This window comes from Mus pahari, chromosome 15 (genome assembly GCF_900095145.1).
Source record: "Mus pahari chromosome 15, PAHARI_EIJ_v1.1, whole genome shotgun sequence".
In the NCBI taxonomy this organism is placed as follows: Eukaryota; Metazoa; Chordata; class Mammalia; order Rodentia; family Muridae; genus Mus; species Mus pahari.
The window spans coordinates 63,495,313-63,521,900 of NC_034604.1; the positions used below are offsets into that span (position 1 = coordinate 63,495,313).

The following is a 26,588-nucleotide window of genomic DNA, read 5'->3' on the forward strand; positions in this document are numbered from 1 at the left end:
GAGAGAGAGAGAGAGAGAGAGAGAGAGAGAGAGAGAGAGAGAGAGAAAGAGAGAGAGGGAGAGACTAAGTGTATGTATACTGAGCATATCTGTGCAGCTCAGAATACAATTCTTGTCAGTCACTTTTTTCCTGTGGAATCTGTGGACTAATTTCAAGTGGGAAGAACTACACACAGAGTTACCTCATTGGTACCTCTCCCTGGTCTTCATTAATTTTATAATGAGGCCTGATTATTGAAAATAATTATCTCTTTAGTGTTTATAAAAATATTAAATTCTGAAAAGAAAATCTGACGACTTTCTCTTCTCTGATTGGGCCATAAAATCAACACAAATTAATTTGTCAAGAAAATATAATTTCCATCCCATGTGTTGGAATTGTTGGGTTCAAAGGAAAATTCTGGAAAGTCTTTGGATATTGAGGGCTTTGATAACAGTTTTTCACATCCTGTTAAATGTGAGAAGGTGAAAGAAATGTTTAGTCTTGTGTCTTTTGTTTGTTTTTACCTCAAATATCTAAAAGTTTAAGAGCCTCCAAAGAGTCATGGAAAGTCACTGACACGGTTCTCCATGTAACAATTAGAAGAACAAAATGAAAGGTAGAGTTGACTCATACCCAAATCTAAATAAACACCCAAGTCCACGCGGAAGTAACTGAATGCACAGATAAGAAAATTACCCTTAAATAATAATCCAAATAATAATGTCCGCATGCCTCAGGAAGCAGGCTTTAACCTTCCTGCCTGTCACTTGGAGGAAAACGAACAGAGTGATTTCAATGTGATGGAGACCTTTCTAGGAGAGAAAAAGAGTAGCTCAGTCAAGAAACCTAGCACACTGGATTCGAGTCAGGGAATCGAGGTCAGCCTTGCTATGGAAGTCTGACTGCTATCATGTTGACCATCAGAGGATAGGATGAGGTGTGGGGGAGGAGCTGGTCCCTGTGGTTTTCTTCCTGGTATCCACAGGGGAGAGACACCAGAGAGACAGATGGGATGCCTACAAAACCTCAGATTTCTAAAGCTAATCACACCAAGGAAGGACTAAAAAAAACCAAAAACAAAGACAGTCACAGACCAGCAGAGACAAGGTGACCTACACTAACTAATGCCAGGTAGTATTTCGAATGGGATTTTGAGGGGAGCGGGGAAATAAAGGATATTAGCTCAAAAACTCGTGACGTTTGCAGAAAGTTTGGGGTTTGTTAATAGGAATGGACATTGTTAATTTCATGGGTTTCAACGGAGCCACTTCTAAGGAAGTGTGAGCCTTGGAGGCTCTGACTTAGTAATCTAGGGAACTCTTTCTCCTGGTTTTGCAACTGTTAAGTTTCAGATCATCCACCAAATAAAATGTTTTATTAAACACACACACACACACACACACACTCACTCACTCACGAGGAATGAATTTGTGGAATTTGTGGACTTAGGACGCTACTAGAACATCAGCAGCAGGTCCTGTCCTCAGCTAGATCCTTTCTCCTGGGACAGACGCCTTAGGGCGGTGTCTGGTCTTTCCGCAGAGGCTCAAACATCCAGGCATTGGAGAGCCAGAGGCTCCTCCCCCGAGGTCCGGGACGCTGGACTCTGCCCTGGGCGCGCCCCGCCTAACTGAGCACTTAGCTGCCCTCAGTCACAAAACCACAGCAGGTAAGGACCCGACCCTGGGCTCTCTGCCAGATCGCCCGAGCTGGAGCAGGCGGAGGCCTCCTCTGAGCGCCCTCCAAGGTAGGAGAGCCTGGGACAGCTGTGGATCGCTGCCAGGTGAGGGGGACACCAGGTGACCTTGGCAGCGGGGCCACCCAAGGAAGCTTTACATCCCGGGATATTTCCTGGGGAAGAGGGGGTGGGTGGGTGGGTGGGAGTCTTAGAGAGGTGAAGAGGGTGTTTCCTTGAACCTCTCTTCTGGGCTCGGATTCCCTGGTCCAGAAGTTTCGAGGAAGAGAAAAAGTTGCCTTTCCCTTCCCCCTGTGCACACACACACCTGCTTGTTTATTTAGGCTGTTCTTATCTAGTCTCTTAGTCTGAAATCCCTAGCCCTCTGTCTGCTTGTTTCAGGGGCCCTGGGAAAGGTGACCCAGAAAAAGCTGCAGTCTATCTGGTGTTGGTCTCTTCCTCTCTTTTAGCTGCAAAGAGAGAAGCGCCCTCACAGACTTGCCTCCCTGCAGGCTCTGCAAGGGAACAGCCCCCTGGCCAACATTTTCCCTATTCTGTCTGCATTGTGGAGGGCTGGAGGCAGCTTTGCAGGACCAGTTCCTGTGCCAGAGTGGATCCTGATGATTGTGGATTGTCAACCTCTTTCAGAAGGAAAAAAAAAGTGAACATAAACTTCAGAGCCTAGAGCATGCCTCCAGCCCAGGACATAACTGATGTCACCGTACCGCGCCATAATTATTTTATTCGAAGGATCGAGCCCCCTGCCTCCTTCCTTCTGTGCTATATGAAAGATTAACTTAATTATATGATGTTTGGGAATGGCAAACAGGAGGTTTACGAATGATAAAAAACGGAATCTAGCCTCTGGATTTTACCCGATGCTATTAAATATTTAGCTCTACGTAGATTGGTTTTCCAGAAACTTGAGCTAGGCCTGAGTGTCAGGTACCTGTGCACAATTGATGCTGTTGTTCAATTGTTGCTAGCCCCCACCCCCCTGTTTCTCCATCTCCATGTAGGGGGAGTGGGGGTGGGAAAGGGGGAAGGAGATAATTTATCTCAGGCAGGGAAAAGCACTGTTTGATTCCTCAACCCCAGAAATAACGGAAAGACCCAGGCAGGCAGGTTGTTGAGATTCTTTTTTTTTTTTTTTTTTCCTCGAGACAAGGTTTCTCTATGTAGCCCTGGTTGTCCTGGAACTCACTTTGTAGACCAGGCTGGCCTCCAACTCAGAAATCCGCCTGCCTCTGCCTCCCGAGTGCTGGGATTAAAGGGGTGCTCCACCCGGCACATCTTAATTTGTTCTTTTCAAAGTAAATTAATCGTCTGTTCTAATTGAAAAGAGACTGAAATAAAGACAGGCACGGTTCGCTACTAAGAGGAACTACAACCCGGATGAAACCACATGATATCATGTGTTAGCTTGGCTGTTTGAAATGTGTTTCAACAGTGGACTTGGGTTGCAATCCACACTTTTTGCCAAAATACTTAAAAAATGTAAGTTAAATCTAGCCTTAAAATGTTTACTTTAGATAATTGCTGATAAGAAAAGGGAATTTGAAGAGAACTGAGACATGTTTAGAGTTGTAGGTTCAAGTAATTTTGAACTGAGACAGGTACATCCAATTTAGATGATCATTTATTGACTGAAACATTTCAAAATATCTTTCCGACAGAAGTTTCTCTTATTTATAACCAAATCAACAACTTAGAGAGGAATCCCACATTAACTTGGCTAGGGCTGTTCTATTTTGTGTAGATTGGGGGAAAGCTTAGGAGTTTTGAATTCTAGGTTTAATATTACTAACATGGAAGAATTAAGACTGAAAAGTCAAGCGTCAGTTTCATGAAAAATAACTGAAAATTAAATGTGTTGCTTTGGATATCAGTGATTCTGGAGGGGAAGAGGAACACAAAATTAAATTTTAACAAAATTCTATCCTGTAAATTTTTTTATCCTTTAAATTAGATAAGCAAAATGATTACTGTTCTCTATAGGGAGCAGGTCAGGTATGTTACTCTTACTTTTATTCAGTTTCCTTGAAAACAGTTTTATTGGGGGTGAGATCAAATTACTCTAGAACATATCCAAGTGTGTAATTCAGGAATTGTTTGCAAACCTGTTGGACAGCATGGTGGTCATCACAGTACAGTGTCCAATTAAGTCACTGTCCCTAAATGACTGTAGTCACATTGTCCCCCTCTTCAGGCCCAGGTGACTCTCATCCACCTTATGTGTCTTCAACTTTACCTTTTCTGGACATTTCAAGCTAATAGAATCAAACAATGTTTGTTCCTTAACATTTGGCTTCTTTTACATAGAATACAGATTTTGAGGTCCATTCAGGTTGTAGCATGTATCTGTGCTTTGTTCTGTTTTATGGTCAACCAACATCCATTCAATTTGATGGGATTGCTTTAAATATATTATTACACACACACACACACACACACACACACACACACACACACACATGCATACACTCTATACATACACATACACATATATATAGTGTAAAATATATAATATGCATTATATAGTGTGTGATAATATATAGTATATAATAATATATAATATGTTGTATATGTGTGTGTTTGTGGTGTATGCATGTGCTTACATGTGTGGGCACATGAGTGTGGAGGCCAGAGACTGACTCAGGAATTACTCCCTGTCACTCTCCATCTCACATATATCAAGGCAAAGTATTGCACTTGAACACAGAACTTGATAAGCCAACTAGTTCAGCTAACGCTAGCTGCAGGGTTACCCTGTCCATACCACCTGTGCACTGAATTTCTGTGTGTCTGTCCTGCTTGTGCAGCATCGCCATGAGTGCTGGAGGTTGATCTCTGGTCCCCACAGTCTGCAGTGAGCTTTTCATCCTCCTAGACATCTCCCAGGTTCCTTATTCCTTTGTTTGTTGGTATGGGCATATACCATGATGTCTGATTTTCTGTGGTGCTGAGGATCAAGCACACTACTGTGTACATGATAAGAAAGCACAGTCCTGAATTATGTCCCCAGTCCGATGTCCAATATTAACACTAAGAATTTATCATCCTGTTCCTGCTAAACAATGGGATTTTCTGCGTGAAACAGTCTAGGAAATAAGATTAGAAGGTCCCAGAGTTGTATAGGCAGTGACTTCTGGGGATAGCTGTTAGGAATCGGGGATCTGGTTTCTTTCTTGGCCCTTATTTATCTTGCCTTGAGCTGTGACAATGGGTGCCTTTGGAGGAGGGCAGTGTCTGATGACTAATGCTTTAGACTTTTCTGTATTTGAGCTGAAACTCTCATAAAGATGGCAGAGGTTCTGGGAACCCAAATGCCTTTCTGTTTCTCCTTAGAAAATAAATAGGCATCTAAAAAAAGTAATAATAAAAAATAAAGTAAAAGAAGATACGCACTAATCAAAACAGGACAAAACTGAAGAAAGAAAAGCCAAAGAGAAAGCACAACGCACATGTAGACACAGAGACACACCCACTTGTGTGCCTACAGGAATCCCATTAAAGCACAAAACCAGAAGCCGTAATATATATGTGCAAAGGACCTTTACGGTTAAAAACAAAAACAAAACAAAACAAAACAAAACAAAACAAAACACCCAAGGGCCTGACAAAACATTATGAGACAAAGAACCCCCAAAGATGTCAGGTCATCTACTGCCGGGCATGGGGCTTACTCGAGCGTGGTTTTTTTTTGTTCTCCAGTGAGGATCCCTTGGGAGAAAACTCATCTTTCACTTACAAGTAGTTATCAAATGGAGACAGCTTTAGGGTATGGATGGTGGTCCGTGTCCACTTCTTTTAGGTCTAGGACCCCATCTGAGGCAGAGGGCAGGTCCTGTGCATGCAGCCAAGGTCTCTGAGGTCATATGCGTGCCATTCTGCTGTGTTTAGAAGGCCTCATTCGTCCGTGTCCTCTGCCCCTCTGGTTCTTCTCCTCTTTCCACATCCTCTTCCAAGGAGTTCCCTGAGCAGTTCTCTGCTGAGAAATAGGCTGTTGGGCTCTAGTGGAGACGTATCATCCTGGTGATGTGTGTGTTCTTAGGCAGTTGTCTGGGCCTCTGGGTTTGGGATGATTGCAATTCTCGCTGCTGATATCTGGTCTGGTTTTTGTCCAATGGCCCCGTTGGCTGTATGCTTTGTTCCTTGATTTCGGTGGCCCTCTTTTGTTCTTAGGAGAGTGCAGTTTGTGAGTCGCCTGGTAGGGAACGCTTCTGAGATCTCGCCAAGTGGGGGTCTGGGATAGGTATTGAGAGTTGACCCTTAGGAACGGGGGTGGCCAAGAAGAGAGCTGAGGGGTCCGCGGGAGGGAGGGAGGGAGGGAGGGAGGGAAGCAAAAGGTGCCACCGGGACCTGTGGAGACCCCTGGGAGTGGGGACAGAGGGAGGAGATGCCATAGCAAGGGTTCGCTACAGAGATGGGGATGAGACTGGGCGACTGGATTCCAAGGCCAGGAAGGACAGTGGAAATCACCTAACTGCTTCTCTGCTCGGTGTGGCAGATGGACCGCCAGGAGAAAGCAATGGTTAACTTTCTTTTTTTTAAATTAATTTATTATTATTTTCTTTATTTACATTTCAAATGCTATCCCGAAAGTTCCCTATACCCCACGCCCACCCCTGCTCCCCTACCCACCCACTCCCACTACTTGGCCCTGGCCTTCCCCTGTGCTGGGTCATATAAAGTTTACAAGACCAAGGGGAATGGTTAACTTTCTTGAAATTCTTAGAGGGCTAGCCTCGTCTCGGTCATCACACTGGATAGTTTTAGCCATGGCTTTCTGTGTATCAACTTTTCATTCCATGTTCTCTACCTATCAGTAGCATTATAGCCTGCTCTGTGGCTCTGGCATTATTTTAGGGTTTTTTGTTTTTTGTTTTTTTTTTTGTTTTTGTTTTTGTTTTTGCTATGTATACTTTCTCATAATCAGTAGTGTGTGTGTGTGTGTGTGTGTGTGTGTGTGTGTTACAGGTGCAAGTGTATATGTGGAGCCCTATGACATCTATATGCCTGTAGAAACCAGAAGACAACCTCAGAAGTCACTCCTCTTGCGCCATCTACCTTGCTTTTTGAGACAGGGTTTCTCATGGTCCTCAAACCAGAGGCTAAGCTGACTGACCAGCCTCAGGGGTCTTCCTGTTTCTGCCTTCCCAGTTCAGGCACCACAGATATTTATGGCTATGCCCGACTTCTGATTTACATGGGTTCTGGGAGATTGAACCCATGTCAAAACAAGCATCATTTCCAATAAACTCCCTCCCAGGCTGACTTAGCCAATGATTCTAATGAAGGAGAACAAATCCAGTCAACTGTTGCTTCTGCTCCTATAACGCTCTAAAGGTTCTTGGATGTTAAAATCTTAGTTGTCCTTTTGCCCTGTAGGATCCCGGAGATTATCACACTCAAAGTAAAATGACGATCACAAGTCATTTTTTTCCGTGTCAGCTTTGGAAAATGATTGTAGTCACAGAAGCCACGACACTTGACCCCCATTTCCCAGATCCTTCTCATAGTCAGCTTCCTGCACTGCCTGGTGTAAGGAGTCACAGATCTGTGTGCAGTGCAGTCCATAAAGCTTTGGTCCTCAGTTTTGAAGGTTTCTGTCTCTGATCATTCAGCCCTGTCATTGCTAGGATGATCACAGGCCCCCACCTCAGGATAGAAGCAAAGCTGTTTACCTCACAAGAAGGCACCAAAGAGAGAGGAGAGGAAGGTGCTGGGGGTCCTACGCTTCCCTTCAAGGGCACACCTACAATGTTGAAAGACCGCCTATGAGACCCCACATTTTAAAGGCCCCATTATGCCCCTGCAGCACATGAGAACCAAGCCCTTACCAGAGGGACTTTTAGGGAACATTTTAGATACCAACTCCAGCCACGCCATTGATTTGCCGAGTCACACTCAACTGCTGATGGGCATCTGAACTGTATGGGAGTTGTGAACATCTGTGCCCAGATCTGTACAACAGACATTTTCATTTCAGATGGGTAAGTGACTGGGAGTGGGATCTCTGCATGGGATCCTTTGCATTCAACTGTGCAGGTTACTGCAGAACTGTTATCTAAAGTGGCTACATGCTATGTTTACAATGTTACAGCTAAATGCTTTACCACATTTAAAAAGCTAGGAATACTTTGTAAAAAGCTAGGAATAGTTTGTAAATTCCTGAGCTATTTCCTCCCAAAATATTTCCTAGAATAATACAAAAAAAATTCTAAATGAATAGGGTAGTAATGTTATGAATGACTGGCTTAGTGCTCATGTTGCTTTGTGATATAGATAGATAGATAGATAGATAGATAGATAGATAGATAGATAGATAGATAGACAGATAATGTATGCATATGGTTTTGGCTTGGTATCTTTGCCAGCTTTCCATCACTACAATAAATGCTGAGACAAGCATCATACAGGAAGAAAGGTTAGTTTAGACTCTGAGTTTTAGTAGTTTCATAATCTATTGTTCCTGATATTTTGGGGGTCTGTGGTTAAGTTGAGAACAGAAGTCATAGGTTGAATGGATAAGGGAATTGACAGAAAGCAAACTGCCATATTCCAGTAATGTCTAATATGTCAATGTTGTAAGCATATATATTATTATTTAATGTTTACTTACTTTCATATTGTTAGATACTCTATAAGTCTCCTTATTCATTGTTTCCTTACAAACCTATGTAGAAAGAGACATTTTCATCTGCATCTTTTACTTGAAAAAAGCAAGGATTTGGGAGTTTAAATAATTGTCTAAGTCTACCCATCTCCTTAGAAAGTGGAAGGAAACCTCATAGACAGAATGAGTGAATCCAAATCTCTTTTTCTTAAGCCATGAAGTCACATTACTCCTGTTCATGGGATGGATCCACTTTGGACCAAAGAACATGCTCAGACTCCTGAGTGATTCACCTGGGAGCTTACGTCAGAAAGTCACTGTCTGCTATTGAACGACTGACTTGATTTCTAAATTATATGAAAGAAAAAAGGAAAGTTAGAAATTTATTCAGAATGTAGTACAAGGCCAGAGGGAAAGCTGGACAGAGAAAGGGAGCCAGCACAACTGTGGGAAAGAGGCATCATGGGAGGAGACAGTGGATTTATAGGTTTGAATCCGGGACTGTAATGAGTTAGCTGTCATTGAGTCTCCTCTATTCATTTGCAAACATTAATTATAACACTGAATATGTGAGAAATAGTATAGGGTGCAAGGTTTTATGTCATGTTGTAGAGTTCAACATATCCTGGTCCCTCCTCCTTAAACGGAAAGCAATTCTTTAAAATTTTTTTGAGGGTTTGACTCATGTATACAATGAAATATGATCTGCACATATCGCTCCAAGACACGTCACAACTTCATGTCTTTTATTTATCTCAATAACCGTTAAATCCAACCAGTCTGCGAACGTGTATAGAAATAAAGTGCTATTCATTGGAACATGTGAAACATGCCAGGCCCATGACGTCAACAAAGAATGATTCACTTTCCCTGAGAAGCTGTCAACAGCCAATAACTCCTCAGTAAGGCATGTGGCCCAGACATCCTCTAGCCCATCCATACCAGGGTTTCCCTGGCTCTGGTTGCATGTAGCAGCAGCTCCTGTGAATTAATCCCAGCGAAAGTCACGTCAGGTCTAGAAGATTCCACTTCACAGCACTCTTCCCATCATCTGGTTCAGTAGCTCATTTCCAGAACGCTGACCGGGCATGCATCCATGGGCTGCTGTCCACTGCAGAAAGAAGCCTCAGGTTGGGCACATCTCAGGTCTACGATATAAGCGATTTAGAGTGCGCTTTGACAACAAGGCCATTTAGCAAAATAATAATGTTTTACCCCAGGGCGCAGGACTAGCCCAGCTGTGGGCTTTTAACCAGGATGACAGCACAAGGCCTGAAATTCCATTCCATGGAGCAGGCCTCAGAAAGCAATTAATTACCCGCAAACAGTCATGCCACTATTAGTCCAAGGAGTTCATCTTGCCTGGCAGGTTTTATTGCTGCATGCAGGATCCTGCCCTGTAGGATACTGGGGAGCAGAAAGTCTTGGGCCTGGGGGGATATGCAAGTATAATGACAAGCCATGCCTATAATACATAGATATTATATAGTTTATTGAACTTGCAGGAAAATTTAATCTTTCACCCAAAGAAATACCTTCTATTTTATAACTGGGAATTTTCTTTAGGACTTACACATACTATAAATGTGTACTTGTGTGCACAAGAGTAAGCAAACACATGCTGGAACAGAATTAATAGAGAAGTGTTTGAAAGCAGACTTTGGATTCTGTTACATGCATGCCTTTGGTGGGCTGTACAACATTTTCATGTGAACCCTGTCACCTGAGGCTTCTAGGCAGACACTGGATGTCACCCTTGTGCTGTGTAATGTCACGGAACAAGAGTGATGCTTAATATTCTAGGTGTACACAAACTCTTCAAGGCTTGGAGATGTGCTGGTAGAAATACCACTCTGTGTGTGACTTCTTCACTCACACAGCTTCATTCTTCTGACTCTGTCTATTTCTAAACCTCCCTTACACAGAAAGATGGCTACAATTGAAGAGATCACACTACTGCTATGTGATGTCATTTTTACTTAAGTCACTACATGTATGATTAGTTCAAAGAAAGTCATGTTCTGAGATACTCGGGTCTATACATTTGGAGATCAAGATGGAGCCATATCAAAGCCATGTGAGCTTATTTAGTACTCTGACAGCTCTTCTCGGGTCCCCAAACCATGAAGTGGGTTTAATTACATTATCCCAGTCCAGTGTGTGTGGGTTTACCCCACAGAAAATAAGGCACCATAATATGTATGCATTGCTGTGCGAACTGTAACTATTGCAAGCATCCTTTGGATATGTTGACACACTACCAATGGTTTAGCAATATAGAATCTCTACCATAATTCACTGGTTTCCAAATGCCTCCTTTATAGCAAACTTCCCTTTATAGCCCATCCCAGAGGGCAGACTCTGTCAAATATTACCTGATTTTCCCCCAAAGAGAACAAAAGCATTCAGCCTGCTCTTCAGCTTTAATTATGGATAATTGTCTCATATTTTATTTACTCATTGGACAAACGTGTACAAATCATTTATTATGTATTATATGTGCTAAGCGCTTAACAAATATTAACTCCCAAACCATCCCCTGTTGATTCTTTATTATCAATAATTAATATTACCATAAAAGAAACTGAGGCACTGAACGACAGGGGGCCACTCATGCTGACTATCTACTGGGTGGTGATGGGTCTCCCGGGGGCCATGAAGCTAAGAGAACTCTCTCGAACTTTTTAGCTAAAGAACTCTTTTTATCCACCGAAAGTTCTTGGGAAGATGCTGTGTGGTAAGACAAAGAATTCACTTTGGCTGAAGTTGAGGAGGGCCCAGGCGCACAGTATCCCAGCACTCCCTGCCGCCTTGTTTACAAGGCCTGATATAGGAAATACCTCCTCTTGGCGTGATGCCATGCATAAGCTGCCTCCAATCCAGCCTAGCATAGAACAAATAAAGCCTTTCCTCACTTTAATTAACTGATTGTGTTTTATTTTGAAATTTTTATCTGTCTAATCTACTTCTGGCTGAAGTAAAAGGCTAACACGGATTTTCCCCAGGATGCTGATGCCATATGGCTGGTTGGATTTTGCTGTTTGTCCCCCACTCACACACACACACACACACACACACACACACACACACACACACACACTCACATACGCACACACCCATTCCCCCATCTGGGATTTCTTTATTCAACTTGGGAACTGTAGGCACAAACATTTTCTGAACCAAAGAGAACCAGAACTTAATTTTATGTACATACTATTGGACGTAAACCTTTCAAAACCCAGGGGCCTGACCTTACTCCCTGTTATGGGTGGCTTGTCTTCTTAGGTTATGAGGAATATAAAACAAGGGGTGTGGTATCATTGATGCTTGCCATCCATTGGATCACAGAGTGCCTCCTGCAACCAACCATTAAAAACAACCCATTTTACATTTCTGGGGGGGGGGATATATCTCCTTATTTTATAGCTATGTACATCCAGCCTAAAATATTAACTTTTACAACTGGCAAGCAGGAAAGATGGTGGTTTTGAAAGAAAGTAATTGAGAACCACTTATCAGGGAGGGACTAAGGTAACGGTATCTTTGTTATTAGGAATAAAAGACAGAAGAAAATATATTGTAGGATCTATGACACAGGTCCCATGTGTTTGCCAGATTAGGACAGACTAAGAAAGCAAGATGCATTTTGCTAAAGACTTGTTTTTCAGTCAGTGGGGAAATGCACACATAGGATAAAGGAACACGGAAGTACCTCTGCCCAGTGAGGTCGTGGAGAAGCAAATTGCAGTAGAGAAAAGAACTTAGCCCAAGCCAGGCGATGGGTTTGCTGGCCTCTGACTGCCCACTGCCACAGTCCCTGGTCCCTACCGTGCCATGGTGCAGACTTTTTTCTGGAGAAGCACAGATGGTAAATATTTCAGTTTGTCTAGCTGTGTACTGCTTCTGTGGTAAATGCTCACCTGGGCCAATGTAGGGCCAAGGTATCAGGGACCGTATGTCAACAAATGACCACTGCTGTGTTACAAGAAAACCTCACGTTGAACCACCATGCTAGTTACTTTAGTGTTCTGTGACCACAGACAACGTAAGGGTGGAAAGGGTCTCTTTTGACTCATTTCTGAGGGATTTCAATGCCTCATGGCGGGAAGGTAGAACAGTAGAAACTCAGGGCAGAGGCATGGCAGTGCGGCAGAGTGGGTGTCAGAGAGGGAGTGGAAAATGGGCTGATTGATAACCTTCATAGGTCGTCTATTCACTTAGTTCAGTCAGCTATTCCTCACTGTCTCAAACTCTCACAGTCACCCCCAAACAATACCACCAGCCAGAGGAAGAGGTGCACAAAACACAAACTTGTGTTTACTTCAGATTCAAACTAAACGTGTCTTTTCTGAACACATTGCTTATTGTCTCTAGGGGGCTTTTATTTTTTCTTTGAGCATTCAGATGCTGTTGTGGAGCAAGTCCCTAATCCTGGAAAAGACTTCAGAGGCCCAAGAGAGGGAAGTACCTCTCTGTCATTCCACACGGCAGACTTGCTTGGAGTTGATGCTGCCAAAATTGAGTTCGGCTGAAACAAAAAGACCGGTGGCTGCCTTCTGAGAGGATTTGCAATAAAATGAAAAATTCTTGGCATGCCCTGTCAATTTCGTTGAAGATTAAAGGATAAAGGAAAGGCTTTTCGTCTTCCCTTGAGGCAATCTTCTTTCAAAGTGCTGCGGGCCAATATAAAGATTCCCTGTCTTTTAGCAGCAAGAGTCATTGCTGGATTTTAAGCATTTTTTAATTTCTAAGGAAGACAGTTTGGGTGGGGCAGAAACACCCTTGAGTTTGGGGTAAAATCCTCCAAAACAAACAAACAAACCAACAAACCAGAGCTTGCTTTTTAATTTAATTAAATTAATTAATTAATTTATTATTTATTTACCTTTGTTACTTTTACTATTATCTTTGGTAAGTTGATGAGTCGTCACTATGGTAGTCTTCACTCCCCAATCAGTAGAAAAGGTTTAATAGAGGTTGGTATCCGGCGGTTGGCTTGCTGACCTCTCGGCCTCTCGGCCCACTCTCCTTCCCTAGGAGACCGTGGGACTGAACCGGCAGCCGCCGAGTGCGCGGCCCCGGAAGCTCCGGCTTGAGGGTCCAGTCACCGGAAGTGCTGCCCCGGGCGGCGGAGTAAGCGTGCAGTGGGTCCTCGAGGTCCTTGGCCGTGAGAGGGGTCCGGGCCGGGCGCGGCGCCCTTGTTGTCGCCGTCAACGAAAAGTTGGGAGGAGAAGCCTGTAAGACTGTCCTGGAGCAGAGGGAAGAATTAAATATTATGAGTACTTCTGGATTAGAGACCTTGTGGATCTGAAAAAATAAGTCGTTCTTGTAAAGGTCTGTGCACCGTGTAGGCCTGTTGCCCATGGGAGCCAGAAGAGTGTTGATGCCCTGGAACTGGAGTTACAAAAGGTTTGGAGGTACCAAGTAAGGAACTAATGTATATGATGCTGGAAATTTTTAAACACAAACTGCTAATGAATGAAAGGCTTAAAACAGATATATTTTTGAAGTTATCAGAAAAATGACAATGAAAATAGGGATCAAGAAGACCGATGGAAAACCACTTAGGAGAGAACCATAGAAGATGTACACTTCAGAAGAGAAATGTAACCAGAGAACTCAAAAAAGGAAAACATACCATGTATGCCCTCAAAAGGGGGAAAAAGATTTATATTCGTGTACATGAGATTACTCAAATAGATAATCAAATATATCAGTGCCTTGAACGTGAACAAAACTTTTGTGAAAACTTAGCACGAATGTGTGAGAGAACATATACTGAGGAGAAACCTTATAGATGTGATATGTGTGAGAAAACCTTCATCCAAAGTTCAGATCTTATTTCCCACCAGAGGATCCATAATTATGAGAAACCTTATAAATGTAGCAAATGTGAGAAGAGCTTTTGGCACCACTTAGCCCTTTCAGGACACCAGAGAACACATGCAGGTAAAAAGTTTTATACCTGTGACATCTGTGGCAAGAATTTTGGTCAGAGCTCTGATCTGCTTGTCCACCAGCGAAGCCATACAGGTGAAAAACCTTATCTGTGTAATGAGTGTGATAAATGCTTCAGTCGAAGTACAAATCTCATAAGGCACCGAAGAACTCACACAGGTGAGAAACCATTTAAGTGTCTGGAATGTGAAAAAGCTTTTAGTGGGAAATCAGATCTTATTAGCCACCAAAGGACTCATACTGGTGAAAGGCCCTACAAATGCAATAAATGTGAGAAAAGTTACCGACATAGGTCTGCCTTCATTGTGCATAAAAGAGTTCATACTGGGGAGAAGCCGTATAAGTGTGGTGCCTGTGAAAAGTGCTTTGGCCAGAAATCAGACCTTATTGTACACCAGAGAGTCCATACAGGAGAAAAACCATATAAATGCTTGGAGTGTATGAGAAGTTTTACCCGGAGTGCCAACCTAATTAGGCACCAGGCAACTCACACTCATACTTTCAAATGCCTTGAATATGAGAAAAGTTTCAACTGTAGCTCAGACTTTATTGTGCATCAGAGAATTCATATGGAAGAAAAACCACATCAATGGTCTATGTGTGAGAGTGACTTCCTCCTAGGTATGGACTTCGTTGCCCAGCAGAAAATGAGGACTCAAACAGAGGAGCTCCATTATAAATACAGTGTATGTGACAAAAGCTTTCATCATAGCTCAGCCTTTCTTCAACATCAGACAGTGCACATTGATGATGACTACATCTGTAATATGAGTGAAAAAGGGCTTGATCTCAGCTCTCANGCATCGGAAACCTCACGTATGTCTTGACAAGTCATGTAACCTTAAAAATATATTTATATATCAGAATTCAATAAGTGAAAGACTCCTAGGTAAATTTCAGATTACCCTTAGATCTCAGACTTCATTGGAGTTCAGAGAGTCTACAGTCTTTGGAACTGTAAGAAAAGTTTAAATGCAGAGAGTGGCCCTGTCAGGACACCTTTATTAGCCACAGTTGTAAAGAACTCCTCAAATGCTCTGGGTTTTGGAAACCCATCACAAGATTCATACAGGTAGGAAGCCTTACAGTGCAGTATGAGAGCTCTCCAGCAGTGTTAAGTCCTCATTTTTACAAGATATTTCACACCAGAGAACAACCATATAAATGTTTTGTATTGGCAGTACTTCAGACAGTGTGTATGTCTTATTGGATATCAGAAAAATCACCCTGGGGAGAAGCCTCAGACATAAAAGGAAAAAGCTTCTAAAAGAACTCCNACTTTCTTACCCCTCAGAGATGCCATACTGGGGTAAATGGATATTTGGGTGTGGCAAAAANACGTGTTGGAGAGTCATACTTGGGTTTCCATCCTCCTAGACAAAAATCAGAGGAACAATAAGTATCTGAATGAAGAAAGCTTATTAATTTTCAGCTCTTGGAGCATATCAGGGAACTTACATTAGTGAAAACCCGTACATGCATTGTGTCTGAGAAGCTAGAAAGAAGCTCTTATTTAGCCCAGAGAATGAATTCTACGGAGGAGTTGTTCCAGTAAGAGATCTAATTGTGGGTGAGAATCTGTATATATGCTGTTCATAGTTGAACTACATTGTGGAAAAAAAAAAAAACAAAAAAACAAAAAACAAAACTAGAGTTGTATGGAAATAATGTCCTAGCAACCCAAAAGCTTGTTCTGGAGGAGCTGGGGCAGGTCTATGGATCTGGAGGGTAACTCNAAAAGGTTTAATAATTCTGTACACAGATTTTTACTGTATCTTGCTTCCTATTGATTAATTTTCTCACTGCTGTGACAAAGTGTAGGAGGTTCAACTTGGAGGGTAGATTTATCTTGGCCCATAGTTTTGGAAGGGTGGCTCTGTGGTGGGACTTTGTGGTAGAGTTCCTCAATGGGAAGCCAGACAGGGTGGCTAAGCATCGGATCAAAAGCAGGGCCTGGCTGTAGTACTACAAGTGACCCATCTCCTCCAGCCAAAAAATCATCTCCCAAATCAGTGCCGTCATCTATGTGTCAGATAGTCGAACACACTAACCCATGGAGAACGTGCTAGACTCAAGTCACTTAGAGTTTGCTACACTTGAATAAGACGCGAAAGTCATCTTTATCCCAAGTCCATCTTTACTGTGTCTTCCTTCACACCAGGGACAACTGTTATTTTACGCACAAATATCTCACTCAGCAAGTGTCACCAACAGACACAGTTTATTAAAAAGATGTCTTAATTTCCTTAAACTTAGAGACATACAGGGTTCTTCCTGTGGTGTGTGTGTGTGTGTGTGTGTGTGTGTGCGTGTGTGCATGTCTACACATGTGTGTGTGTGCCTGTTCATGTTCATGTAGGTGTGTGTGTATGTACATGTCTATGCATGTACCTGGAGGTTAGAAGACAACCTTTACTTTTATTTCTCAAATACTGCCCACATTTTGTTTCTTTTTTGAGACAGATTTGGCCAGTGAATTCCAGGAATCTGTTTATTTTTTACCTCTGAAATGCTGGGGTAAGCACTTTACCAAGCAAGCTACCCCCAGTTTGTGATAAAATTTCTTCACTACCACCTTTTCCCAGTCAATCAAAATGAAACAAAACAAACAAACAACTCCCCCACACCAAACAAAAAAAGTACATCATATGCCTAAAGTGTTTAAGACAGGATCCAAACAAGATTCATCTATTGTATCTGTGTTTCTTGAGACTCCTTAAAAAAATAGTTGCCTTAAATGTGTGTGTATGTGCCTGTGTGTACTGTCTGTATATATAGCACATGCACACAAATGCCTGGGAAGGTCAGTCAAGGGCGTCAGATTCCCTGCCTGGACTGAAGTTACAGGTGGCTGGGTTGTTGATGTGAATGATGGGAACTGAATCTAGATCCTCTAAGAAAAGCAGCTTTCAAGTCCTGATACTCAATCTGCAGTGATTTAGTTATACGACTTCTGAGTTCTGAACCCCCTCAGGCTGTTTGGTTTCCCATTAAACTTTTCACCCAGTGCTCTCAGAGGAGCTTCAGGATTAATTCAGATCCATTCCTTCATAAGCAGTTACAAATGCTATGTTTTCTAACTTGGCCAATCCTTTTGAGTTTGTTAACTGACACACCATAAAAACTTTCCACTATTAACTATTCGGTGACTGTAAAATACAGTCTGTTTATTAGAGACATGACATGTCTTGCTTCTTTTCTTCCTCTTCAGTCCTATTTATGTTATACTTTATTTCTTAGTGTTTGATCTCCTGCCATACTTAGTTGTATGGACTTCATGTCCTCAACCTGAATTACCCAAGAAGCCCTAGATTCTCTGCAGGAGGACTTGATATCCAGAGTATAACCTGGCCGCCTATGTCTTCTCTCCCTCCCCTCGTGTGTGTGTGTGTGTGTGTGTGTGTGTGTGTGTGTGTGTGTGTGTGTGTGTGTGTTAAGGCAGGATCTCACTCTAGAGCCCAGGCTGATCTGAAATTTACTTTGTCAAAGCTGAGAGACATATATTTCTCTTCATCGTGTTCTTTACCTTATTTTAAAAAATAAGAAACTACGATATTAGGTATTCATTCTGTACCATGGTTTTTAACTGGCTCACACACTGTAAATATTATTCCACAGCAGCAATCAATTTACCAGTCTTATTTCTGTGCATTTGTGTTTCTTGCATTTTTTTCCGTTACAACATCCTTTAAAAAACATCTTTGATGGAGTTTCTGCAGGATACATACTACACAGTTTGACTATTACTGTATTTTTAGTTTCACAGACATTTTTAAAGCACTTCTGGTATGCTATAACTGAAAATGAATAAATCAGGGGCCCGCTCTTGAGATTTTTTAGTCTAAGATGATACTAGACATTTGAAACTAAAACTTGGCTGAGCTGATTTATGTTTTCCTAAAGCCAGAAGTCACCATGACAACTGTAACGGTGACCACAGAAGTTCCCTCAAGTGGTGAATCAGAAGATGGCTGCGTCTTCTATGGATGTTCGTCTGCTCGCATTATTGAAGAAACCGAGTATGTGAGAAAGGTATGAATGAGGGCATCAGTCATCATGCATGTGGCATGCTTGTCTTATGATGAGCACCAGAGTGGATTGGTGGGTTTTGTTTCCACATCCATGTAACATATGAAAAGGGATGAACCTCTCTTGGCTTAGGACAGTCAAGAGCTTAGATTTAAACACGGGGTTGGTCTCATTTCTTTAGAGTATAAACCCGTGCTTACATACTTGTGAAGTGAAATGATTTTCTCCACTCAGTAAAACTGAATAATGGCCAGGAGGGCTCAGAACACCTCTCAGCACTGAGTTCACACCCCATCATCACTCACTGCTGGGTTTCCTGCTGCTTGATAACCTTCCCCGGTGTTTTCCTGAATGGGATGCTGTGCTCCCAAGGAGATGTTTATGTCTCCTGCTGATTCCAGCATCTTCCTTACCTTGTCCCTTTGCACAGCTCCAGCTAGCTAATGCCAGGGACTCCTCTGCAAATGACTTCATTAAAAACGTAACTTATGAGAATTCACTAAGAGAAGAACCAACAAAAGATGTTCACATAACCGGCCTGTTACAGCAGATAGAAAGCATTCTGACATTGGTAGTTTGTAACTTGTTCAGATCAGCTAATTAAATGAGCTTGGACTGTCTAGTAATTCCCCATGTCAGCAAAACTGGAGCTCAAATTTCATGCATGGATTTGTATGATCATGACTTAGTGATTTTTCCGTAGTAATTACTTAATAGCAATTATTTTGTGATAATTACTATGTAGTAATCATTTTGTAGTAATTACTATATAGTAATTATTTTGCAGTGATTACTAAGTAGTAATTGTCTTATAGTAATTACTAAACACTAAATTAGTACTAAATTGTTGGTAAAGTTGATCAAAATGCACAGTTTTAAAGTACTACTCACCAAATTATCTTATAGAATACTATTAATTTAGTTTGTTATATTTTATCTGAAAAGATATATAAAACTCAAACAATTATTTTTATTAATCTAAACAATATAAACCTAAAAATAATTTAAGTTGGAGGCTAGTATTTAAATCTAACATCAGGATAAATGTGTAAATAAGATGCCCTGTAGCTAGAATAGAGAAAGAAAAATACATTTGGAATTAAACTCCTTGTAAAACAAATTAACTTTTTTTCTTTTTAAATCTTCCAGATGCGAACTACACTGGAAAAGATCCGAAATCACATGTTTAAGGAAAAAGAAGGCTGTGGCAATGCAAGGCACAAACTAGATGCAGAGGTAATAAATGCATCAAGATTCAGTACTTTCATTGTTTCAGAAAATTAGCATAAAGCCATATAGAGTTCCATTCAATCATCTCAACCAGTATTACTCTTTGAAACTGAGTGCTAAAATACTTCATGCACGTCTAACATCTAAAGATGTTAATGCCTATATGTATGATATGTTTATTAGGAATAGCATTAGGAGGATCAATGCCTTGCTTGAATATTGCAAACAAAACACAATTATACATTATAGAGGAAGATGTTAGACCAAGGAGAATACATGGTAGTGACACTTCTCATGGATAAAGATGTAAGCTTGCAAGCCTGCTGTGGGACACAGCAACTGACAGACAATGAATTGAGTGATCGGTAAGCTTAAGCACCTCCCTTTTATTCCAATAGCATCTTTGTGTACTTAAGTCAGAACAAATCTCTGTTAGCTCAAACTGTACCAAATTAAATATCATCAGAACCAAGTGCATCACATCAGTATTTCTGACTATAAACCATAGTCACCTACCACATGAGAAAGTAGTACATGGCTGCATAAAGGCAGACCCTATGACATCTTCAGTTTCCATTTGAAAATGGCCAGTGCTAAAGATGTACTTCAAGGCAGGGTGAATAGGAATTTTGATGAGGTATGGCAGAGAAGATAAAATTAAAAAATCATTTTTGGTTATGTTGAGTTATCTTTTTCAACTCTATAAGTGGGTAGGCATATGCTTCTAATCTGAGGGTAGAAATTTGAATTAGAAGGTTCGTGCTACTGTCTTATTTAGAGTTTTATTACTGTGAAAAGACACCATGACCAAGGCACATTCTTTTTGTAAATACCTATTTATTTAATATACATTTGTACACTATAGCTGTCTTCTGACATACCAGAAGAGGGTATCAGATGGTTGTGAGCCACCATGTGGTTGTTGGGAATTGAACTCAGGACGTTTGGAAGAGCAATCAGTGCTCTTAACCTCTGAGCCATCTCTCTAGCCCCCAAGGCAACATTTTTAAAGAACAATATTTAATTGGGCCTGGTTTACAGTTTCAGGAGTTTGGTCCATTATCATCATGGCCAGAAGCATGGCAGCATCCAGGCAGACATGGTGCTGAAGAAGCAGCCAAAAACTTCTACATCTTGATCAGAAGGCAACCAGGAGAAACTGTCTTCCAGGCAGCTAGGAGGACGGTCTCAAAGCCCACACTCCCAAGTGACACTCATCCTCCAACCAAGCCACACCTCTCAATAGTGCCACTCCTGGACCAAGCATATTCAAAACCAACACAGTAGGCATATTGTTTTAAATCTGAGGCTATAAATCTGTAGTAGGTTTAGGTTACAATATATAGGGCATTTTGGTTGGTACGTTTCCAAAACCAGAGCTGGGTTTGACATTCTTAGCAGGAGGACAAGAGTTCAAGGCCTGCCTCTTTGAAATAGCAAGACGTTCTCTCCAGAATACATAATAAAATATAGTAGTTTTGACAGGGGAGGGGATTTTAGAGCATGCCAGTGTATGTAGAAATGATAGATCATCTAAGTGCATTGTGATGGGCTTCCCAAGACATGTGACTGTGCAAGAGGAAAAGCCATCACAGAGGTTGAAAGGGATGATGGAGAATTAGGAGAAAAGGGGGTAGAAGATGGAACCCCTGAGAGTGGGTGAAAGGAGTAACCGTCAAGTAGGGTCATTGGGCCACGTAAACCAAGAACTGGCCACTGGAACCATTGAAGTGGTGTTTTGTTGACCTTGGTAGGAGTAGCTCTGTATGAATAGAGAGGGCATGGTACTGCTGTGATGTAGGGTCTTGCTGCCATGTGAAGTAGCCTGGTAGCAGCATCTCTATAGGCTATTGGATTTGTACTGTCTAGGCCTCCACCCAGATCTCCTAACTCAGAATCTGCAGCCTTTTACCATTAGATGACTCCTATGAGAACGCTGATCTAAACCTTTATAACCATCAATGACAGCAAGCAATTTACCTTTCTCCAAGTGTCTGTAGATTATTCTTTAGTATATATCTATATATGGTCAGGAAAGGTGTACTTGAGGTCTGGACCACAAAAGAAAAGGAGTTACTGTGTATATGTTATGTGCTTGGTTTTTATTTCTGGACTATACATAGTTTATTATAGTGGGGAAAATGATCGGTTTGGCGGTTAAAGAATCTTAGACTCCAAATCTGGTCTCATGGTTATTTATATAGGTGTAACTTTGATGTCCTAGTTAGCTTTAACTGTCAACTTGACAGAGACTAGATTCCTCTGAGAAAGGAAAGTCAACTGAAGGATTTTCCCAGATTAGATTGGTCTGTGTGGGATTGGCTTGGCTGTTACTTGATGTAATACGATTCAGACCATGGCGAGTGGGACCATTTCATGACCAGGTGGCCCTGGGTTGCTGGAGTGAGCGAATGAGGCACCCTGCAGCATTCCTTCCTCCACAGCTTCAAGCTCCCTCACCAGACCCCTTCACAAACTTCCCTCAGTGATGAGCCTGGAGATAAGTGCACTCGGGGTCAATTCTTTCATCTCCCAAGTTGTTTTTGATGAGTGGCTTTTTTTTTTTCTCACAGCAATAAAAAATCAAACTAGAACACTTGAATTTCTGAAACTGTAAGTTTAAGATTCCTCACTTCTATAAGGAGGATAACACTTTCTCATATTTTTAAGCACCCAGCGAAAGAAGCATATATAACATTGAAGAGATGACATGGTGCATAATAAGTGCTTAACAAATAGAAGTTGTTATCAGAACTCTAGGGTGTGTAGCATTGCAATGCCATGCTTCTATCTGCCATGAGAGAAGGTGAAAGCAGACAGTGCAGACGATGATCAAGACACTGTGTCGTGAGCTCTTGCATCTCTACATGCACAAACATCAACTCTGCTCCTCGGTTTCCACATCTGTGAAACTGGTGGGCTGAGAAGTGTTCTAGTTTGCTCTTCACCTCCATGTTGTCCAGGATTCTGGATGAGAGTTATGTTCCAGGTGTACCTTCAGGGAGCGTGATTGCACAGGATTACATCTGGGTGCAGCTCTATTCTGATATCTCGAATTAGAAATTTAAAATGACATGGTTGCAAGGAAACACTGCTAACATTGTGTGTTATCCGGTTCTGTTTAATCAAAATATACTTATAGGTATGACTTTAATTAATCCAGTCTCATATGATTCATATGTTATATATATATGTGTGTGTGTGTGTGTGTGTATGTGTGTATATATGTGTGTATGTATATGTATATATCTATATATACACATATACATACATAAATACATATACATGCATGTATATATATGTATATATACATATATATGTATTTATACATACATATATACATATATATATATATATACACACACACATACATAACTGTATTTAAAAGCAGTAGGAAATATAAAGTGCAGAAAGGATGTGTGTCTTTAGAAGACTGTAAATTTCAGCAGAGTCAGAATCTAGCTTGTTTATCTAGAATTAACCATTGAAAGTTGGGACTCAAAGAGTTCTTTTCACTGGCTTGAGTCCTCTTTGGCTTCTGCAGGGAAAGCTCATCATTATTGTCAATGCTCACAGAGGAAAGGGAGAGTTGGCTTGAAGATTTCTGTGTTTGTTCCTTTCAGGGATCTGGAAATATTCAGAATGGCTCGGACTCCACAACAGACCCCATCTGTCTGGATTTGCTCATGGAAAACATGAGAAGAAAAGATCAGCAGCTCCTAGAAATGAACAGAGAGAATGAAGTGCTGCAAATCAAGGTATGACTACCAGGAGCTCATAGGTAGTTAGAGTTCATAGGTCTATAAAGATCGGGACACACCCACTCACACACCGAAACCCACAATATTCAAACAGATGACAAAATTGTTGGAATTAAATTAAATCTTACTTTTGGAAACTACTTTTACTACTGAAGGAATCTTTGGAATGTCCATGAGTATAAAGTTTCATTTATGAAAAAGCAGCAAGTTCTGGAAGCTTCCTGTGTGATATCATCTATACAGCTAAGGGTGCTACACTGTGTTAAAGTGGAAACTTAAGGGTTCTTTGGAAAGTCACTTGTGTTGGATGCTGTTTTGCTGGGGCAAACATGTGAAGGAGTGTTTTCCTGAAGTAGACACAGGTGAAAGGCTAAGGCAGACTTGTGAAGGAGCACTTCCTGAAGTGGATATAAAGTGAAAGGATATTCTGCTAAAGCAAGCACATGAAAGGACATGTGATGAAGGATTCTTCGCTAAGGACACAATTAAATTGGTCTGCCTTACATGGCATAGCTGAGCTGCGTTTGTCAGGATTTTATAGAGAGAAACTCACAAAAACAAAACAAAACAAAACAAACAAAAACTTCTGGTGGTGTGCTGCAGTTTCTTGCCGCTTCCATGGACTCAGGTTGATTGGCAGAGTGATGTCAGCTGAGACAGATGCACATGCTCAGGCAAGACCCATGGAGGACACGTGATGTTTGGAGGGTATAAATAGGACTTGACGGACAGTGGCTGTGGCTGAGCTTGTCTTGTCTATACAGCTAGCTGTGCAACACTTGTTGGTCTTGTGTTTTTGCTGATCATTGCGTTTCTGAGAGAGGCACAGCTGAGGACTTCTCCTGGCGTCCCTCCAGGTCCCTCCTGCTGACTCCTGATGAGGCTGAGGGCTGGCTGTCTCTGCTAGGTAGTCCCACTCTGTTGATTCATGTTTGCTATCCCGACTCTACTGAACTGGACTTCTGGTGTATCTGTGAAGTGTATATGAGTGGATCAAGCTGCCACTACTAACCTGTGATCGTGAACTGCCAATTTCCAGACAACACAGATGGGATTTGCTCCAAAGAACCATTTTTAAACAGGTCCCCTTCCCCCATATCCCTTCTTTCCCACTATCTCTAGTGGGTGGTGGGCTAAAAGGGAGGTTAAAGCATTTACGAACCATTATTAAAAGTAGGAATCAAAAAAAAATTAAGTTACACTGTGTCTTAGGGTTCTACTGCTGTGTACAGACACTATGACTAAGGCAACTCTTATAAGGACAACATTCAGTTGGGGCTCGTTTACAGGTTCAGAGGTTCAGTCAATTATTGTCAAGGTGGGAGCATGGCAACATCCAGGCAGGCATGGCACAAGAGAAACTGAGAATTCTACCTCTTCATCTGAAGGCTGCTAGCAGAATGCTGGCTTCTAGGCAGCCAGGATGAGGGTCTTAAAGCCCACACCCACAGCGACATGATTATTCCAACAAGGCCACACCTATTCCAACAGGGCCACTTCCTGGGCCCAGCATATACAAACCATAACACAGTGTGTACTTAATCATTTATTGAGAGGAGAGATCTCAGGCTAATTTGCTTTTTACCATAATGCATTTTTGAAGAGGTTTTGCATCCTTAAGAAATCTTAGAGCTAAGGAGATGCCTTAGGAAGCCAAGGGCTCACTCTACAAGCATGAGAGCCCGAGTTACAGCCCTTGCAGCAACAGAGACAGCTAAGCAAGGAGTCATGTGCTTGTAATCTCAGTGTTTGGGAAGTGGAGGCAGGAGGATTCTTGGAATTGCTGATTAGATTTCCTAGGCGAACCAGTGAGCTTCAGGTCATGCTGAGAAACTCCATCTTTAGGGGGAAAAAAGACAGCGTTGACTGATAGTACCTGAGGAAGGACCTCCAAGGGTGACTCTTCTGATTTCCCTATGTGTGTGGGAACTGTGCATCCACACTCACACATGTGCACATGGGAACATACATGCACAGCGGAAGGTGCACCCATACCCTCACATCCAAATACTGCGCCCAACCTCTATTGACCATAACACGGTTCTGCATTTAGCTCTTTTTTATTTTTTCCATTTTGAAATGTCCAAACATTCAGGGTTACTTTTATTTTTTTTTTTCCTAGCTGGAAGCTTCCAGAGAAGCAGGAGCAGCAGCTATGAGAAACGTGGCTCAGAGATTATTTGACAACTACCAAACCCAAGCTGGAAACCTGGAGAAAAAGCATGAGGACAGGAAACATCTCCTTCAGGTACTACCCCGGCCGCAGCTTGCAGAGCAGGAGAACACAGCCCCACCCAGCCATATGAGGCCTGGGGCTGCACTGTGAGTGGTGTGACCTGTAGGAACAGGCCTTTACTTTAGGGGCACAGCTCTAACCTGAGTGACCTGGCATGAAGGCTCACCTGGTACTTTCAAGGGCAGATACATACTCACGTTTGGCTGAGCCATTTTGAGCTCTGTTTCATATATGCCCACAGATAAGCATGTGTACATTAGTGGAAGTCAGCTCAGCTGAAGTCCCCTCCGTAATAGGCACACATCTCTCCCAGGACTGACCTTTCTGTGCCAGCTGCGTATCTAACAAGCAACCTTGGGACACCGGGGGGGGGGGTAATTACCCAACTTTTAGGACATTTTCTGATAAGAAAACACTTTTTAATTGGATATACAAGACATTGCAGTTTTGTTTTAGATAGATAGTCAAAACAAAAGTCTAGCAACTGTTTTTCTGACCACAGGTCAACAACCTTGAGAAAGAGGAGGCATTAAAGGGAAGTGCCGAATGTCTGAATCTACTTTCAGAAAAATTGGAGGAAAAACACAGGCAAATCGTAGGGCTGGAAAACCGTGTCCAGAGGATGGAAAACGTAAGTCCGAGAAGTGAAGGCATGTCTTCGTGATGGGGTGCTAGAAAGGGGCATGGGATGACAGGTTGGACGTCTTCCTTGGAGTTTGAGTTTGGGGAGGGATGCGCTTCATAATTCTGCTTCTCTCCTTAGATGTCTTCTGGGATGTGCCCTGTGCTTAGGCTTGTCTGATTTCTCCTTGTAGTCCCTGTATGTATTTGGTGGGCTGTGGACAAAATAATGGGTTAAATCACAAAATGACACTGTTAGGAAAAAGGAAAGTGGATCCTTGTAATCCAGCATTTGGATATATTAGAACTAACGTAGTATCTTTCGGCAGCCCATGACTTCTCGGAGTTTAGAACAAATCATGGCCACCAAATGTATGAGAAAACTCAGTGGATATTAGAACTCTGAAAGGGTCTATTTAAGGAAGAGCAGTGGAAGGAAGCCTGGCAGCCTCATGGGATACCTTCCAGTGGTTAAC

The 26,588-nt window shown here is 42.0% G+C and overlaps 2 protein-coding genes across 2 annotated transcripts in view; both read left to right on the top strand.

The window, feature by feature from the left end:
- The first annotated feature begins 1,601 nt into the window (after positions 1–1,601).
- The window catches only part of Ccdc68 (coiled-coil domain containing 68), a 45,277-nt gene continuing 20,290 nt past the window's right edge, over positions 1,602–26,588 (top strand). Inside the window, exons 1-6 of the mRNA XM_029547247.1 lie at positions 1,602–1,652; positions 18,139–18,267; positions 19,414–19,500; positions 23,118–23,252; positions 25,378–25,503; positions 25,994–26,122. Of these exons, the coding sequence (XP_029403107.1) occupies positions 18,151–18,267; positions 19,414–19,500; positions 23,118–23,252; positions 25,378–25,503; positions 25,994–26,122 (594 nt within the window). The 5' untranslated portion in view covers positions 1,602–1,652; positions 18,139–18,150. The remainder of the gene's footprint in view (positions 1,653–18,138; positions 18,268–19,413; positions 19,501–23,117; positions 23,253–25,377; positions 25,504–25,993; positions 26,123–26,588) is intronic.
- On the top strand, positions 13,436–15,956 carry LOC110333126 (zinc finger protein 322). Its single transcript, XM_021214568.2, has 2 exons — positions 13,436–13,611; positions 13,687–15,956. The coding sequence occupies exon 2, from the start codon at positions 13,830–13,832 to the stop codon at positions 15,060–15,062; it is 1,233 nt and encodes a 410-aa protein (XP_021070227.1). The 5' UTR covers positions 13,436–13,611; positions 13,687–13,829; the 3' UTR covers positions 15,063–15,956.